This window comes from Chiloscyllium plagiosum, chromosome 23 (genome assembly GCF_004010195.1).
Source record: "Chiloscyllium plagiosum isolate BGI_BamShark_2017 chromosome 23, ASM401019v2, whole genome shotgun sequence".
NCBI lineage: Eukaryota > Metazoa > Chordata > Chondrichthyes > Orectolobiformes > Hemiscylliidae > Chiloscyllium > Chiloscyllium plagiosum.
Genome location: NC_057732.1, coordinates 49037949 through 49057100, shown reverse-complemented (window position 1 = coordinate 49057100; position 19152 = coordinate 49037949). Strand labels below are relative to the sequence as shown.

At 41.4% G+C, this 19152-nt stretch overlaps 1 protein-coding gene across 2 annotated transcripts in view; it reads right to left on the bottom strand.

Moving 5' to 3' along the window:
- itih5 (inter-alpha-trypsin inhibitor heavy chain 5) overlaps nucleotides 1-19152 on the bottom strand; it is a 62236-nt gene that overhangs the window by 25910 nt on the left and 17174 nt on the right. The window contains exons 5-7 of one of the 2 annotated variants that reach the window (XM_043713257.1): nucleotides 12992-13239; nucleotides 6952-7115; nucleotides 4423-4539 (exon numbers count right to left, since the gene is read on the bottom strand). In XM_043713257.1, coding sequence (XP_043569192.1) covers nucleotides 4423-4539; nucleotides 6952-7115; nucleotides 12992-13239 — 529 coding nt within the window. The remainder of the gene's footprint in view (nucleotides 1-4422; nucleotides 4540-6951; nucleotides 7116-12991; nucleotides 13240-19152) is intronic. The other variant, XM_043713258.1, reaches the window with a different exon arrangement.

Here is a 19152-nt window from a genome sequence, read left to right as displayed (position 1 = left end):
ATTTAATTCTTCTGCCATTTCTTTGTTCCCTGTAATATATTCCCCTGTTTCTGTCTTCAAGGGCGCAATTTTAGTCTTAATCATTTTTTTCCCTTTCACATACCTAAAAAAGCTTTTACTATCCTCCTTTGTATTTTTGGCCAGTTTACCTTCGTACCTCATTTTTTCTCTGCTTATTTCCTTCTTAGTAATCCTCTGTTGTTCTTTAAAAGCTTCCCAGTCCTCCATTTTCCCACTTATCTTTGCTATGTTATACTTTTTCTCTTTTGACTTTATATGTTTCTTAACTTCCCTCGTCAGCCATGGCCACCCATGCCTCTTCATTGGATCTTTCTTCCTTTTTGGAATGAACTGATCCAGCATCTTCTGCATTATACCCAGAAATATCTGCCATTGTTCCTCCTGTGAAGGAAATTTGTCTTTTTAAAATAATTGAATCAAAAAGTTCATTCATTGCTGCTGATATGCAGTATCTGTCTCCAGCTGATGTACAAAACAACAGTAGGCTTATTCCACCATTCAATTACTCCACCATGCCTTCCTAGAACAATTAACTCTTCCTGAGGGCCCAGAACAATATGTGCCACTCCAGGTGTGTCTTTCTCCCCAAGACACCAGCATTAGAAATGCATCTCATATGAAAGGTTTAAGATTGTGACATGGTATTCTTTCTCATTAAAGACTTCAGCTCTAAAACAGGTAGAAACCACTTACCTGTAATTTGATGATGATAAATAGACTGGAATCGTGTGTTTTTTAACACCCTTTGTGTCCTTGTTTAGCAAAGCTCACATAATGCCCACAGCAATTTGTCAAACTTAAGCGGTAGTCAAGTGGACAATCAAACATTTTCAAGGAACTTGCTACGTAGAATCACTACAGTGTAGAAACAAGCCCTTCAGCCCAACAAGTCCACACCGACCTTCTGAAGAGGAACCCACCCAAACCCATTCCCCTATTCTGTTATCCTGAGCCACTGTGCTGCCCATACTTTACAGTGAATTAGGGTAATTTCTTTTGGTAACAAAGGGGGCTAAGAGCTTGTAACATTTTAATCACAGGTGACAAGTGAAATTTTCTGTTAGAATGCAGCAAGGGAAATATCAAAACATGTTATGATTATATCAGCGTAAAGAATAAAATTACATTAGTTTCATCACTGGTTACAGGACATGATAATTCTAAATCCTGCTCGGCCATCCTTTTATAATGTACATCGAAGACTATTTATTGCAGATGCTTGTGTTTATGTTATAATTACATCCCTATTAAAACTGACAATCAATTCAAGTCAACCTGACAGCACTGTGTACCCATTCCGATTTACAGATGACAAAATATTGCAAATGCCATATTTTCAATTACTTGAATTAAGCAGTTTATTTTCTGAATTGGTGAAACAGCTGTCGTTTGTTGAGCAAAGACTCATGAGCTGGCACCCATATGCTCCAGGCTCCTCTTACAGTCTTTCATTTATGAGAAAATGAGTCACGCATCAGAAAATGCCAACAAACACTGGAATAAATAGGCCGATAATTGGCCTGCTCTGACCCTCTTCTTTTCTCAGTTCAACGCAAAATAATCTCTGAATCTTGGCTTTTGGTTTGATGGTAATGAATGGAGAGCTGTACGATGGGACTTTGGGTCAATGAATGGAGAGCTGTACAATGGGACTTTGGGTCAATCAGTGTAGAGTTCGACTTCACATTCAGATGACCAGCTCGATCAGAAAAGTGCTGGTTTGGGTCCCAAGGAATCAGGAGTTGAGTACAATGGAAAAATTCACTCTGAGTTCAAAATGCAACATAATTTAAATGTTTCCAACAGCTGGGATGAAAAATTGCTCAAAGTGTCATCTAAAATAACTCTACAGAGAACGGTATTCCATCACCAAGTCACCCTTTATTTACACGGTGGCTCAGTGGTTAGCACTGCTACCTCACAGCATCAGGGACCTAGGTTCAATTCCCATCTCGGGCAACTGTCTGTGTGGAGTTTGCACGTTCTCCCCGTGTCTGCGTGAGTTTCCTCTGTGTGCTCCGGTTTCCTCCCGCAGTCACAAAGCTGTGCAGGTTAGGTGAATTGGCCATGCTAAATTCCCGTAGTGTTAGATGTATTAGTCAGGGGTAAATATAAGGGAATGGGTTGCTCTTCAGAGGGTTGGTGTGGACTTGTTGGGCCGAAGGGCCTGTTTCCACACTGCAGGGAATCTAATCTACACCCGTTATCTTCCTTTGACCTCCCTCAGAGTCAGCTCTCAAGAGTGAGTAGGATGTATGATTGTCCTGAACTATTTTTTGTTCAGTGTTTATATTTTCCCCACATCACCTGTGGTTGTATGTGCAGTGACCCACTGAAAAAGACACCATTGTGCAAGAACTTTACTCTATATTCTCCACCACCAGGAGAACAACCATGTCACTAATGAAACAGTAACAAGCAAAGCCTGATAAAGGCAATGCTTCCCTAAAAGAAATCTTCGAGGAGAAAGTGAGGTCTGCAGATGCTGGAGATCAAAGTTGAAACTTTATTGCTGGAACAGCACAGCAGGTCAGAGTAACAAGCAAAGCCTGATAAAGGCAATGCTTCCCTAAAAGAAAGCAAAGGAGACTGTAAGGACTAAATCAAAATAGAGTTGGAGATACAATAGTTCTTATCTGTCAGCCAGGGGTCCCTGACTGGGGTTGTTAACCTGGTCCAATAAGAGAACTCATATTCTATGAGGTCCACCTGGCTGACCTCAATACAATCACTACATCGTCCTTATTACAAAGAATTTATGATCTATTAGAATATCATATTATGCAGGGCATGTGTTTACTGGCAGCTTACAGGAATGGGCCTGGAACGTGTTGCATAGAGCAGTCCAGGACAATGCAGCGTTAAGTCAATGTAAGAATTCCCAAACTACCTGTAATATCTACACTTGAAGAGTTTAGGTTTCACATTTCTAGAGAGTGTGAGAGTTACAGACCCTCTTCCATTATCAGACTGGGCTTGCTCCCCAATTTCAGATCACGTTTGAGTCAAATGACTCTGTTGTTTAGCTACCTGGTGCAAAGAAGAGCAAACAGAACAGCAGATCTCCATTTGGGGCAGTGTCAACCAGAACAATTGAAACTTTCCACAGTTACTATATAGAGAGGAACCTGGATTATCCGAATATCAATTATCCAAATATCTGATTATCCGAATATCTGATTATCCGAAGGAGATCTCGAGGTCCCAATAGAAACATTACATCAAGGATGTGTATGCAACACTGATCGCATCTTTTGTTTACAATGATTAAACAGGCACCATCTCCAAATCACAGACCTTCCACACTCTGTCTCTCCCACACTTTCCCTGGAGTTCTACAGAGGGGTATACCCTAAATCCCCCCTTCCCCAGATGATCTCTCCAACATTGTCCTGCACAGGACAAAGGTGGAAACTGTCAAAAAGTTGCAGTAAAAAGTTTGTGTACATGTGTGCTATTTGGAGACTTATCCACAAAGGCAGCAGCAGCTGTCTTGTTGTTGGTGTCCAGTCCAGCTGCCCCGGATAGGGGCGGGGATGGATGCGGTGTGTGGGGTGTGCGCACCGGGGGGATGTTATACGGGATTGGGGAGCGGGGTTGGACCGGGTTGCGGAGTGGGTAGGGGGGACCGGGGGGTGGTGTTGGACAGGATTGGGGCAGGAGGTGTGTGGGATCAGGGGCAGGAGCAGCGCCTCGTGGCGCTGCCTTGTCTCCTGAACGGGGAGCGGACTTAAAAAAACTCCAAGGCCCAGAGGAAAGGCATTGAATCGATTAACTGAATAATTGATTATCCGAACAAAATAGTGCCCGCCCATCTCGTTCAGATAATCGAGGTTCCTCTGTGTATAATTCTATGATTCTAATCAGTGAGCACCTTGAGGGATTGGACTGCATTACCAAGCATGGGAATTTGTACTAATCTCAGATATTGGGTTTCCTTTATAGTTTTATTTTGTTTTTGTCCAATGCCTTGTTCAGTTGCAGTAACAGTTCCCTACTTATATATTGCCTATTCCTTTTGCAATAAATGTCAAATTTCCATTTGCTTTCTTTATTATCTACTGTACCTACTATTATTCTTGTATACTGCTTCGATATCTGCAGAATCATGAATGGTATTGAACCTTGCTGAATTATAAAATAGCATGTGAAAATAATAATATAAATACATAATATAACCACAGAGAATTATCAAGACTTAATGAAGAAGTAGTCATGGCTGACAAACTTATTAGAATTCTTTGAGGAGGTTACAATTTGAATTTGCAATGGGATAAGAGTTCCTTCAATAAAGTTCTGTGATTCTATCATTAGCTGCATGTTTGTAATGGGTGAATGATATGGTCAGACATCTATAAGCAGCTTCTGTTTAAGTACAATCATTAAGGTAAAGAAATATACCTGTTTGATTTTCTTTCCTGCCATCGAAGCACTTGTATCTATCACAAAGACCACATTCTTTGGAACTGGAGGCAGATCCTTAGGTGCAAAGTAATGAACAAAAAACCCATTTTGAATCTGTAAAAAAAATAAAATTATAAAATCTCAGCACTTGACATGATTAATAGCAAACATAAGTAATTTTTTGTATCATCTGTATTTGTAACACAAGTAACCCTGTGTTGGTGACAATGGGTTGAAAAATAGCTACTGACCTATGGATTTACAATCATTACAATGGTTCTCCTTCATTGGGATCTGAGCATTGCTGGCAAGCTCAGCATTTGTTGTCTATCTCTAGTTGTCTTTGTGAAAGTACTGGGGAGTCGCCTTTTTGGGTTACAGCAACTTCTATAATTTGGGCACACCCACACTGCTAAAAGGGATGAGTTCCAATATTTTGACCCGCCAATGTGGGCGGTATTCTCTTGCACCTTTTGCCCTTCTCCTTCTAAGTTTTGAGGTTGTAGGTTTGGAAGCTGCTGTAGAAGCTAACTTGCTAAGTTGCTGCAGTGTACCTTATGGATGCTGCACAGTGAAACCATGGGCAATAGTTTTGGAATAGGTTACAACACATCCCTTTACAAAGATTGTCTCATCAATCTGTACAATTCTGGTCTCCCTGTTGTGAAAGTTGAAAGGGCTCTGAAAAGATTTACAAGGATGTTGCCAGCATTGGAGGGATTGAACTTCAGGGAGAGGCTGAATAAGCTGCGGCTGTTTTCCCTGGAATGTCAGAGGCTGAGGGGTGACCCTATCAAGATTTATAAAATCATGAGGGGTATGGATAGCCTGAATAGTCAAGGTCTTTTCCCCAGGTGGGGGAGTCCAAAACTGGGCGACATAGGTTTAAGGTGAGGGGGGTAAAATGTAAAAGGGACGTAAGGGGCAATTTTCTTTCACGCAGATTATTGGTGTGCCCAAATTTTCACACAGTGCATGTATGGAATGAGCTGCCAGAGGAAATGGTGGAGGCTGGTACAATGACAACATTGAAAAGGCACTTGGATGGATATGTGAACAGAAATAGTTTAGAGGGATATTCGCTGAACGCTGGCAAATGGGCCTAGATTAATTTAGGATATCTGTTCGGCATGGACAAGTTGGACCTAAGGGTCTGTTTCCATGCTGTACATCTCTATGACTCTACTGTCATAGGTGTTATGACACAGGTGAGACATGAATCTGTGTCTTCTATCAAGAACGCTAATATTCTTGTGTGTGTGTGTGTATATATATATATATATTTCATGTTATAATCTCTATCTGTTAACTTGTTCACAATTGACAATCTCCTTTGCATGAGCCACATTCACATGTGAACTATAAAATATCACAACTGGAGACAATAAACATTCCCTTTTGAATTTGCAAGCTGAGGCACATTTCTTTTGAAGAGTTGAGAATTTGCCTGTTTTGACCTGACTCTGATATTCTTGATGAGTACAGTAGGAGTTCTATGACAAAGGTATTGTCTATAAATAGTAACTTCAGGTCTAACATTTGAATATTTCTTTCTTGAGCTAAGATGGTGAGCTGAGATTTATGCTGACTCACACTGCTTGCTAAACTTTGATGAGGAAACTTCATGTGATTAGCTTTTGGGCAAAAGTAACCATTTACCAAAATCAACCAGCTCCTGATATTGGCGCAATGGCATTTATTTACAAATGGCACCATCAACATCCAAACCAGGATAGAGTAAACTGATCTTACTAGGGAAGGAGAGAAGAGAAGGGTATGTTACAGCAATAGTGGCCTTGAGGTTAGGATGAGCAAGATATTTACTGCTTACAATCACTATCCAAAGGTCCCTGCTGGAAGTGGTTTTGAAGTTATCAATGGGAACACAGCTGGTTTTGGTTACAATACATTCTGTTGTTGAAAAGCAAGTTCACATCAGAAACCTTTGCAGAGTGTAAATTTTAGTACCGTTATTGTGAAAATGAGGCTCCAAATATCCTGGGCTTCATTGTAACCCATTGAAGAATGTCCATCTGGATACGTTAACAGAAGGTCATCGGAACAGTGGCTAACCAATTTCAAGAAAGAGTCAATGACTTCGGGAGAGGACAGGAGGACAGGCAAACAGGTAAGAAGAGAAGAAACAAGTAGAAAGAAATTGAAGATGAGGACAATTTGCTCTTATTGGGATTTCAGAAAATAGACTGGCTGGGAGCTTTGGTGGTGGGCGGGGGGGTACGTAAACACAAGTCAAAGATGCTTGGAATTTAATTTAAAACTAATTTACAAACAAGCTTTTGTAGTGAGGCATTGCAGATGCAAGGTACACACATGTTTGTTTTAAGATCTATAAACATCAGCTGAAGCAGAGAACCAAGTTAAAGTGAACTTATCTGATTTAAATGACATCTCTAACAACACTACAGAAATTTGCTGAAAGCAGACTCTCTGGAGTGTTTCATGAATGAAAACGTACACTCTTGGGATACAGTGATCACAGAATCAGGAAGCCATTAAGAGTATTACCTGAATATCACCAACTCCCAATTCTCTGTTTACATCATATCTCAGAATGAAATCGCCCAGAATTCCATTCTCAGCAATTACTACTTGCTGGTTAATTGTTGGGGCAAATCTGATGTGGGCTGTTGTTGTGGTCCGGTTGATTTTGGTGGATGGTGGGGGTGAGGCTGAAATAGGACAGGTGAAAAACATAGAATAGTTTAAATTCACTCTATAACTTGAAATGTGTATCTGTGTAACAGTAGCGCAATTCTGGAAAAGAAAATGAAAATTAATCATCTCCTGATTTGAGGATGTGAACACAACGCCGACTAATATCTAAATGTACACATTCCAAAATGTGAGATCTCAACTCTCAATGCTTTTAAAGTTGTGAAGTTTTCATGATCATCATTTATCTTGATATCATAAAACTTACAGGCAAATATCTCATCCTTCTTTTACCAATAATTATTTTATGGAATTTATTAAACCTCATACATTCAAGGTATAATGTTAAATACAGGTGAAATAGAATTATTTTTTGTTACATAGAATAAATTTTGAGTTGCATTAAAGTGAAAATTTACCCTATCCACTCAGTAGAATGTAGTTTTGTCAAATGAGGCACTCTTCAAATAAGACTACAAGAGTAGCAGCAGAAGTAGGTCATTTGACCCATTAATTCTGCTCCAGAATTCAATGAGATCATGGCTGATCTGCTAATCCTCAACTCCACTGTCCTGCCTTTTCCCAATAACTCTAGAATCCCTGATGAAGGAGTAGCGCTCCGAAAGCTTGTGATTTCAAATAAGCTTTTTGGACTATACCCTGATCTTGCGTGACTTCTGACTTTTGAATCCTTCACTGATCAAAAATATGTCTACCTCAGACACAAAAACAGGAATTGCTGGGAAATCTCAGCAGATCTGGTAGCATGTGTGGAGACAAAGCAGAGTTAATGTTTCGGGTTCAGTGACGCTTCTGTTCTGGAAAACCCAAATGTTAACTCTGTTTTCTCTCCACACATGCTGCCAGACCTGCTGAGTTTTCCCAGCAATTTCTGTTTCTGATTACCAACATCCTCAGTTCTTTGGTTTTTCTGTCTATCTCGTCAGGTAGCTACCACACTCAAGTAGCTACCTGATGAAGAAGCAGTGCTCTGAAAGCTTGTAAATCCAAGTAAATCTGTTGGACTATAACAGGTGATGTGTGATTTTTAATTTTGTCAATCCCAGTCCAGCACCTCCACATTATGATAGGTCAATCAGAGATATATATTTAACTGGTCTTGGCTCAGCTGTTCATGAACATTCAGATCTGGGACCCAAAAGCAGGCTTTCTATTATTTTCTAAAATGTATATAAAATGCAATTTGTTTTCTTTTCTCTTGTTGGTAAGAGGAATTTGACTTTACAATTAAAATGGAGATGAATACCACTAATATACAGTATACAGCTCATATGCAGGGTTGAAGAGATTGTAGATAACAAAGAAGATTGGGTAATTATTCTGCATCATTGCCAGTTCATTTGTAATGCCTAACTTTGCTTATACCAGTGTAAACAGCCTTTGCACCATTATCCCAGGTACAGTTATACCTTACAACAATTATACACCCTTCCTCCATATTCATTACCATCTCCCATACCCTTATGACCTATCTTGTATGGGTTTCTCCCAATACAGCCAACCTTTTTTCAATCATTTACACTTCTTTATCTCTCTCTCTCCCTCTCTTTCTCTCCCTCTCTTTCTCTCTCTCTCTCTCTCTCTCTCTCTTTCCCTCAGCTTATCATCAACAATCTCTTTGTTTACCTATTCCTTTTTTCTCTCACTCTCTCTCTGGGCCTGGTCTCCATGTACTTTATTTACTCCCCTCTGCCCTGTTATCAGCATAAATATCACTCTTACTAGTTTTTTTCAATTTTAAAAAGTGTCACTGGACTCAAAACATTAACTCTGTTTTTCTCTCCACAGATGCTACCAGACCTGCTGAGTTTCTCTGGCAACTTCTATTTTTGCTTTACAATTATAGCTTCACATGTAATCAGATGCTATCTGTTTTCAGTTGAAAACAAGTAGATAGAAAAGCAGAAGAATTACATACAAATATATAAATGGGGTGAAATGCAGGCTCAAGGACAAGGCAGGTCCCATGAAGCATACTCTTTCTAATAGGTTGTACAAAATTTAGGGAGAAAGTGAGGACTTCAGATGCTGGGAATCAGAGTCAAAAAGTATGGTTCTGGAAAAGCACAGCTGGTCAGGCAGCACCCAAGGAGCAGGAGAGTCGACATTTCGAGTATAAGTTTTTCATTAGACATTCCTGATATAGAACTTATGCTTGTAGAAACATCAACTCTCCTGCTCCTCTGATGCAGCCTGACTGGCTGTGCTTTTCCAGCACCACATTTTTCAGTCAAAATTTAAACGACAATTCATTCTTCCAAATGTATTTCACTTTCCTTTATTTTTGATTCATTAATTTATTATCACATGGACTGAGATACAGTGAAAAGTGCTGTTTTGTGTGTTATACAGATAGATCGTACCATACAAAGTACCTCAGGGCAGCAGAACAGAGAGCAGAATACAGTGTTGTAGCCGCAGAGAAAGTGCAGAGACAGAGAGATCAGAATTAACATTTGAGTAATCCATTCAAAAGTTTGATAAGTGGGAAGAAACTGTCCTTTAATCTGTTCATATGTGTATTCAAACTTTTAAATCTTCGCCCAATGGAAGAGGGTAGAAGAGAGTATAACTAGGGTGGGAGGAGTCTTTGATTATATTGGCTGCTTTCCCAAAGCAGTGGGACATATAGATTAGAGTGGTGCTGGAAAAGCACAGCAGGTCAGGCAGCATCTGAGGAGCAGGGAAATTGATGTTTCGGGCAAAAGCCCATGATGAAGGGCTTTTGCCCGAAACATCGATTTTCCTGCTCCTCGGATGCTGCCTGACCTGCTGTGCTTTTCCAGCACCACCCTGATCTAAACTCTGGTTTCCAGCATCTGAGGTCCTTGTTTTTAACCTAGTGGGACATATAGGTAGAGTCAGTGGATGGAAGGCTGGTTTTCATGATGGACTGGACAGCATTCATGACCCTCTGCAGTTTCTTGTGGTCTCGGGGACAGCAGTTGCCACAGCTCACTGTGATGCATCCAGATAGGATGCTTTCTGTGGTGCATCTATAAAAATTGGTAAGAGTTCTTGTGGACATACAGAATTTCCTTAGCCTCCTGAGGAAGTAGAGAATTCATTCATGGATTATGGGCATCAATGGCTAGGCAGAGTTTGTAGCCATGGAGATTTTTGATCCATTAGTGTGGCTATCTCGACCATTTCCGAGAGCAGTAAAGAGACAGTCACAATGCCGTGGGTCTGGAGTCACATGTGGCTCCTAAATATCTATGGGTGGTGTCACAAAAGTCACTCCTTTGATTAAAAAATATCAAATTTCCTGTTCTTCCTAAGAGTCCGGAGTCACACGTTTGACAGTCAGGGATAGCAGATTTCCTTCATTATAGAGCATTAATGACCCAAATGCTTTTTATTCATTTTATATTCCAGATTTTATTGAATTCAAATTTTACCACCTGCCATGTTGGAATTAAAATCTGTGTCCAAAGAACATTAGTCTTAAGCTTTGGATTACTAGCTCAAAGGACCCCACGACACCATGTCTAGGGGTGATGACACAAAAGTCACTGCTCTGGTTAAAATATATCAAGTCTCTTGTTCATCCTGCAGTTTGAATGGAGGAGGAAGACCGATTATTTCAAAAATTATTCTATTGTTTATTCTCCAAAATATAGTACTGAAAGGAAAGGTCTAAAAAATGATAAAAAAAGGAAAGGAGGAAGGAAGTATGATAAATACATTCAAATACTAAGGACCATCAATTAATTAGTCCTCAAGTATTTGAAACATAAAATAATGCTCATGAGAAGAAGCAAACTTAAGACCAGATAAATATTTCAACAACCTTACAAAGTGCCTGACTAACTCAATGACTGAACCTTCCTTTTGATGATCTTAACACTACTTTGCTAACTCCATTGTAAATTATAAATTTATTACCATCTCAATAACTCTGAACCACTTTTCTGAACAATGTACATGTAAGTCACTTCTCACAATACTAATTGATGCAAAATGAGTTACATTTGCTGGCACAGTACTCTGTTTAGTTAACTGTAATACTGTTTAATGAGATCAGATAGTCATCTATAATTTCCTATTATCTTTCTATTTTCTCTGTTTGAATTGTATTTGAATATTAACCCATTTACATGCATTTCAATCTTTATTACCCATATGTCAGTCTACAACAAAACATTTTTTTAAATGAAATCAGCTGTTAACGGTTGGCTGACAAAATGAATATTCCAACTAACCATTTAGATTTCGAGACAACAAGAAATTGTATTTACTTAGCGTCTTTCACATCACTAGAGTCTTTTGTAGCCAATGAACTCCTTCTGAAATGAAGTGTCTGATGTAATGTAGGAACATGCCACCAATTTGAACAACAAAATCCCAGCAACAAGGCGGTGACAAAGTAAATGTATGTTAAGTGGTGTAGGTTGAAGAACATACACTGAGATGTCTTCCCTATTCTTGGTTGTATACTGCTGGGAGATCATTTGCATTCATTTAAGCTTGTGGACTGGGCTTCAGCTTAATGTGCCATCTGTGAGGCAACACCTCCAACAGTGCAGCACTCCTTCATTATTGCACTGTTGCATCAAGATCAATGATGGCTTCCAAGACAAAGTAATTCATATTTAAAATCCACATACAGTGTCTCTGACGTGTCCAATGACATTCAATGAACACTGACCATTAGGCTTCACCAACACAAAACCAATGAGCTGCTGACATCAATGATGCTGGTAGAATCTTCAAAATACTGGCTAAATTGGATGCTGACGTCTATGCATGGCGCTGCAAGAGTGTGTATGGGACCAGGGTAAGTCGCTAGCTCTGTGCCTCACACAATATATTCTCTTTTGAATTAAGGTGGACCATTCAGAGAAGTTGCACTGTGTTGCCAAACATTAGCATATTAGCAATCAAGAGAGGTTAAATACTCAGAGGAACAGGTTTGCAATCACTCCTATTGGCTTTTACTTTGTTGTATCAACCAATGCTGCTTAGCAAAGAAGAGGGAAATTAACAGAGCTGCACTGTACCCAGTGGCAACTAACATTTCAGGGTGTCCACTGCATACTCTACTGCATTCCTGGAGCAAGCCTAAGTCTTGAAGGACATGGAAAACAAATCCTTTGATTTCCATTGTCTAGTTGAAGGTTGGTCCAAGTGACAGTACCACACCCTCCATCCCAGATAGGGCAAGGTAGCTGGTCCCAGATACACCCCAGCTGAAACCAGAATCTCATTCATGCTGTTCACACCAACATGCTCCTCACTGACCATCCCCTCATCAAGAAGTGGGTGTCTGACTGCATGAAGGATTTTTGCCCGAAACGTTGATTTTTCCTGCTCCTCGGATGCTGCCTGACCTGCTGTGCTTTTCCAGCACCACTCTAATCTTGACTCTAATCTCCAGGATCTGCAGTACCTACTTCTGCCCTGTTTGACTGCATATTGTAGTCTGGAGTATGAATAGCAATGGTAAACATTCTAATATTTTTCTACTACATGATAGAACAGGGATCTCTCCCAGTCTAACCGCCTGCCAGTGGTGTGTCAGAAAGAGTTACAAGTCTGCACTCATCCTATTTGGCTGCATAATGAACACACCTTCCTTGGCCATTACGTCCTGGAGTGGGACACAAACCTGGAGTTTCTAGCTCAGTGTTAAAGACAATACCCACTGCACCACAGAATCTCAACAGGAAACAGTATAGAGAATACATGACAGGTTAAGAAACCTACTAAACAGTTTTCAGAAAAATGATAGCAGCTAGATGTTGCAAACATTATGGCAAAATGCAATAATTAAACTGAATTTGAATATAAATCTAATACACGTCACTTAACAAAAGTTCATTTCAAACTTGTCACTGAGATGTAAATATCCCTCCTTGATTCTCTGTACCTTCAAGGTGTTGACTGTTCTTCTTGCTGTTTCTGAGTGGTGCAACTTCCAGAAAAGTGATCCCAGAAGGTTCTGTCAAATGGATCTCTACTAGGAGTTTCAGAATGATCTGCATGGGCCTGACACTGATCACGTGTCTGTACTGTCCTAGACGTCTCTCCAACAGTTCTTCATAAGTCAGCAGGAATAGTCCTTTGGTCCTTGCAGGCAAACTTACAGTAACAGAGAAAGTTTCCATTTCATTGTCCCTGTGTCAGGGAACAAAACAGTATATGGTAGCATAATCTACAGTCTGAGCCTTGCATTGTTTTGTAGCATTGGACTATGAAATGATTAACGATTTTGCTTGAAGACTACAGAGATTATCCTGTGTTATCATGTGAGTAGAAATTATGACCACAATAATTTAAAGTGTATTTGTACAAACCATATCACAATCAGTACATTTTGTGTTTTAATGATTTCTTGACTAACTATTAATCTGGGATAATTTCATTGTTAACAGAATCAATAGGATCACTGTTGATTTGGAGACAGAAATGCAGCTAAGACATCAATGCCAATTGTCAGATAAATGGCGGAACACAATTAGAATTTTAAAAAGTAACCAGGAAAGGGTCAAAGTAACAGCCTACATTTGTCAATGAGATAAAACATCGCATGGGACAAACTTAGCTAAATCCAACCAAATGCAAGGTTTAGCTACAGATATTCCATGTAGATACTGTTGCCTTTTGTCTCTACTCAGTGGTCAGCACTGTTGCCTCACAGCACCAGGGACCTGCGTTCGATTCCACCCTCAAATGACTAACTATTTGGAGTTTGCGCATTCTTCCTGTGTCTGTGTGGGTTTCCTCTGGGTGCTCTGGTTTCTTCCTATAGTCCAAAGATGCACAGGCTAAGTGGATTGGCCATGCTAAATTGCCCATAGTGTCCACGGATCTGCAGTCTAGGTAGATTGGCCATATGAAATTGTTCTATAGTGTCCACGTATATGCAGATCAGATGGATTAGCCATGGGGAATGAGGGTTCCGGGGATAGGGTGGGGGGTGTGTCCGGATGGGATGCTCTTCGGGGAGGGGGGTGTGGACTCGATGGGCCGAATGACTTGCTTTCTTCACTGCTATGATTCTATGAAAGCACTGAAGATTTTCTGGGTTCCTTTGCACCTTGCCCAGGCCATTGCTAATACCTCAACCAACTGGCCTCAAGTGCACAAGTTGATAAGCTTTCTGGGCTTTCTTAACGGTTTTACAGTCAAAAGTTATCTCATCCTCACTTGACACACCACCTATTGTCACATACCCGAGACCTGGAGCTTTCCTAACCTCAATAACTTAGCCACTCATTGGATGAACTCACTCAGCCAGTGAGAAATGGCGGGTTACTGATCGGTTACAGGAAGTTGACGAGTTGCCGAGTGATAATATGATGATCATTTGTTCCGTGGGCCAGACTGTGATAAATGTTCCCTCAGGGAGTGGATACTCTCATGGCTTTGAAACTCAAGTGAGTGAGGATTGTGTTGCAGCTGCTGTGTACAGCATGAGACCCAATAAAAATCTTTTTATCAGCTGTGCTGTTTTACTTCTTTTAAAAAAATTGTTTGTGAGGAACTAGGGTGGGAATGTGGAATGTATAAGAGATGCAAAAAAGAAATGGAACATTCTTTCGGAATGTTGGCTGCCCTGAACTTAAAAACATAGACCTTCACAAAGTCAAAAAACATCTCATTTAAGATTATAGCCCCTTTTCTACGGTTAGAAAGCACAGAGGCAATAACTTCACCTCCTCTGCGTCTCCAACCCCACCCCCAAATGACCACTAGATAAATCAGTTTGCAAAGCAGATAAATACCCACAGGCCCTAAAGGACATGGAAGGAAAGACAGGTAGGTTACCCATTTGCAGTGGCATTGACAGAAAGAACAGGCACCCTCCTGTTCCTGGTCTCCATACCCTGACCCCAGCTCAGTGGACCCACTACAGCCACAGCCACTGGACCCTGGTGTACCTCCTGTGCCCCAGCCACTAGACCCTGGTGTACCTCCTGTGCCCCAGCCACTGGACCCTGGTGTACCTCCTGTGCCCCAGCCACTGGACACTGGTGTTCCTCCTGTGCCCCAGCCACTGGACCCTGGTGTATCTCCTGTGCCCCAGCCACTGGACACTGGTGTTCCTCCTGTGCCCCAGCCACTGGACCCTGGTGTACCTCCTGTGCCCCAGCCACTGGACCCTGGTGTTGATCCTGTGCCCAGCCACTGGACCCAGGTGTTCCTCCTGTGCCCCAGCCACTGGACGCTGGTGAATCTCCTGTGCCCCAACCATTGGACACTTGCGTTCCTCCTGTGCCCCAGCCACTGGACACTGGTATTCCTCTTGTGCCCCAACCACTGGACACTGGTGTTCCTCCTGTGCCCCAATCACTGGACACTGGTATTCCTCCTGTGCCCCAACCACTGGATGCTGGTGTTCCTCCTGTGCACCAGCTTTTCGAACCTGGTGTACCTCCTGTGCTTCACCCATTGGACTCTGCTATACCCCTTGTGCCGCAGCCACTGGACCCTGGCGTACCTCCTGTGCCCCACCAATTGGACCCTGGTGTACCTCATGTGCGCCAGCCATTGGACCCTGCTGTACCCCCTGTGCCCCACCCATTGGACCCTGGTGTACCTCCTGTGCGCCAGCCATTGGACCTTGGTATACCTCCTCTGCTGAGCCCTGCCCATTTGCACTGTACATACCTCCCTCCAAGCCTTCCTCTCTCAATCTTTCTGAGCTCCCTCCTATACCATCCCTCACTAATTTGTTTTTTATTCATTTATAGAATTAAGACATCACTGGCTAGGCCAGCATTTTTGCCTATTTGCGCAGAGAGCGGATAAGAGTCAACCACATTGTCCATCCTCGCCTGGCCTGTCCTACATGTGACTTAGAACCCACAGCAATCACCTTTTCTAAAGTACTTTATGAACTAGAAGGATTTTTACAATAATCAGTGATAATCACATGGTCATCCAGCTTTTAATTCCAGCATTTTATTGAATTCAAATTTCACTATCTGCTACAGTGGGATTCAAACCACCGTCCCCAGAACATTATCTATAGGTTCTGGATGACATTTCCACTACACCATTGTCTCCTTATCAAGACTGATAAAATAGATTCTATACAGTGTGGAAGTAAGCCATTCAGCCCATCGAGTCCACACCAATCCTTCTAACCAGACCCACCGCTTAATTTCCCATGGCTAATCCACTCAGCCTGCACATTCCTAGACACTATGGGCAATTTAGTTAGCATGACCAATCCATTCTAACCTGCACATCTTTGAGTTGTGGGAGGAAACCAAAAGCAGACACTGAAAGAACATGCAAACATCACACAGACAATTGCCCAAGGTTGGAATCAGACCCAGATCCCTGGTGCTGTGAGACAGCAGTGCTAACCACTGAGCCACTCTGCAGCCCCAACATCTTACCTCATTACAATGCTTTTATTCAAACACATTCCATTCTATCAAAACTATGAAATGTTCTAACTCTTTAATCTTCCCTTCCTCTGAAATGTGACAGGGTCTAAATATCCAAGCCTGGCATTTCCACAGCATTACATCGCCACTTACTCTGTCCTCTGGCAAATTGGAGAAATACAGCTGACTGGAATTTTTTGAGTTTTCCCTGAATGCACTCTGCCCATGGACCTTTTCCCAGCACTGTTCATTCTTGCCTGTGCGACGTGATTTGTCTGGGATCACCTTGAGAAGGCTAGTGCCACTTGTTAATACTTTCTGTTGACAAAATCAGTTAACCAAGATTCTCCACAGCTGACTGGTGTCTTTGACAAGCAAATGCGGATAATACAGTCACACCTCTCAGAAAGTAAACAGTTTAGATTAGATTCCCTGCAGTATGGAAACAGGCCCTTCGGCCCAACCAGTCCATACCGACCCTCCGAAGAGTAACCCACCTAGACCCATTTCCCTCTGACTAATGCTATGGGCAATTTAGCATGGCCAATTCACCTGACCTGCATATCTTTGGATTGTGGGATGAAACCGGAGAACCCGGAGGAAACCCACGCAGACACGAGGAGAATGTGCAAACTCCACACAGATAGTCGCCCAAGGCAGGAATTGAACCTGGGTCCCTGTGCTGTGAGCAGTGCTAACCACTGAGCCACAGTTCATTAAGATGCAAAGGCAAACTCTTATTGTTGACAACTCTGGCAATTTGCACAGATGCAGATAAACAGATGTTTTAAGCAGAAAATTCAGAGGGTTTTATTTGTTTCCTATTAGTTGCATCACAGACTAATGTCCATATTCTGCCAGCAGTTTATTTTACCATGAATATTTTTAAGACCATGATAATGATTAGCTCACCTGTTTCAGTGATTTGAGAAGTAAGTATTGGCCAGAACATAGGAGATCAACTCCCCTGCTTACGTTAAGACAGTAACATTGGATCTCTTACAAGTACGTGAGCAGGATTGATTGATTTATTGTTGTCACATGTCCCAAGATACAGTGAAAAATGTTGTTTTGTGTGTTATACCATACAAAGTGCATCAGGGTAGCAGAACAGAGTGCAGAATACAATGTTACAGCTGCAGAGAAGGTGCAGAAAGATAAATCAGAATTAACATTTGAGAGGTCTGTTCAAAAGTCTGATAACAGTTGGGAAGAAGCTGTTCTTGAATCTATTTGTACGTGTATTCAAAATGTTACATCTTCTGTGATTGGAAAACAAGTCCTTGCTTTTTATAGATTACACAAACAATCATACATCTGACGTGCAGTGCTCCATCAATACTGCGCTGGAGAGTGTCATGTGTGCAGACACGGGAGTGGAATTTCAACATGGAACCTGAGAGTTCAGAGGGGACAGCGCTATCAAACGGCCACATTTGTCAATTGCTTTCCTGATGCAGGTTGCTCTTCACATTTTCTTTTTATTAAATCTATTCTAATCAGTCTGTTCAGAGATGTTATTACACATCTCTGGAGCAGGTGGGACTTGAACCTGAGTCTCCCAGTCCAGACGTTACCACTACATCAGAAGAGGACCCTGTATTTTCTAAAGTCTGTGCTTCAAGTGTCATTGAAACTGGGCACTTCTTCTTCTTCCCTGTTATTGACAGCTGTGTTATCCAATTAGAGGCAGCCTTCTTTTGGTCTGGTCTGCATAATATAATGCCACAATTCAAGGGATGCCAGATTTATTTACATTCAACTCAAGTTCTAGTCACCACTCTACAGGAAGGATGTGATTGCATCAGAGAAGGTGTGAAGGAGATTATCAGGATGTTTCTTGGGCTGGATTGTTTCAGCTTTGAAGAAAATTAGTTGTTTCCCTTATAGCAAAGAAGGCTGAGGGGAGGCACAGTTTAGGAACAAAATACTGCAGATGCTGCAATCTGTACTGAAAACAACAAATACTGGAGATCACAGAGGGTCAGGCAGCATCCATGGAGAGAGAGTAAGCTAGAGTTTCAAGTTGAGATGACCCTTTTTCATTGAAGAGTACATATTTCTGAGGAAAACAGATAGGATTGATAGCCTTTAGTAGAGGGGTCAATAAGCAGGGAACACAATTTTAAGGTCAGGAACAGGAGGTTTAGAGGGAATTTGAGGCAAAAAGTGGGAATCTGGAACTCAATGCCTGAAATGATGGTTGAGGCAGGAACTCTCTAGATATTTAAGAAATATTTGGATTTGATGAACACTTGAAACACCGTAGTATACAAGATTGTGGGCCAACTGTTGGAAAATGGGATTGGAATAGATTGATGCTTAATGACCAGCACATACAAAATGGGCCAAAGGGTCTTTTTCCTTGCTGTAAAAGCTCTGTGACTGCAGTTTTAACATAGACACTAGGATAGACCAAGCTCACCAATTGGTTTCCCTTTCTCTGTACCTATGCACAATGAGGATTTGTTCTCACCCTGTGTCTCCCATCTTAGTAGCACATCTGTGATTGGCAATTTACTATGGGAGAAGCACAGGGGCAAAATCAAAACGTGTAGTTTAGTTTAGTCATCCTCCGCATTGGGTTCCATTGTTTTACATGGTGACTACAGCTGTCTCTTCTACCAGTCTTTTGAAGATGAAAGCAACTATTTTGAATAATGGGCCATTTATTTTCCTTTGGGTGTTA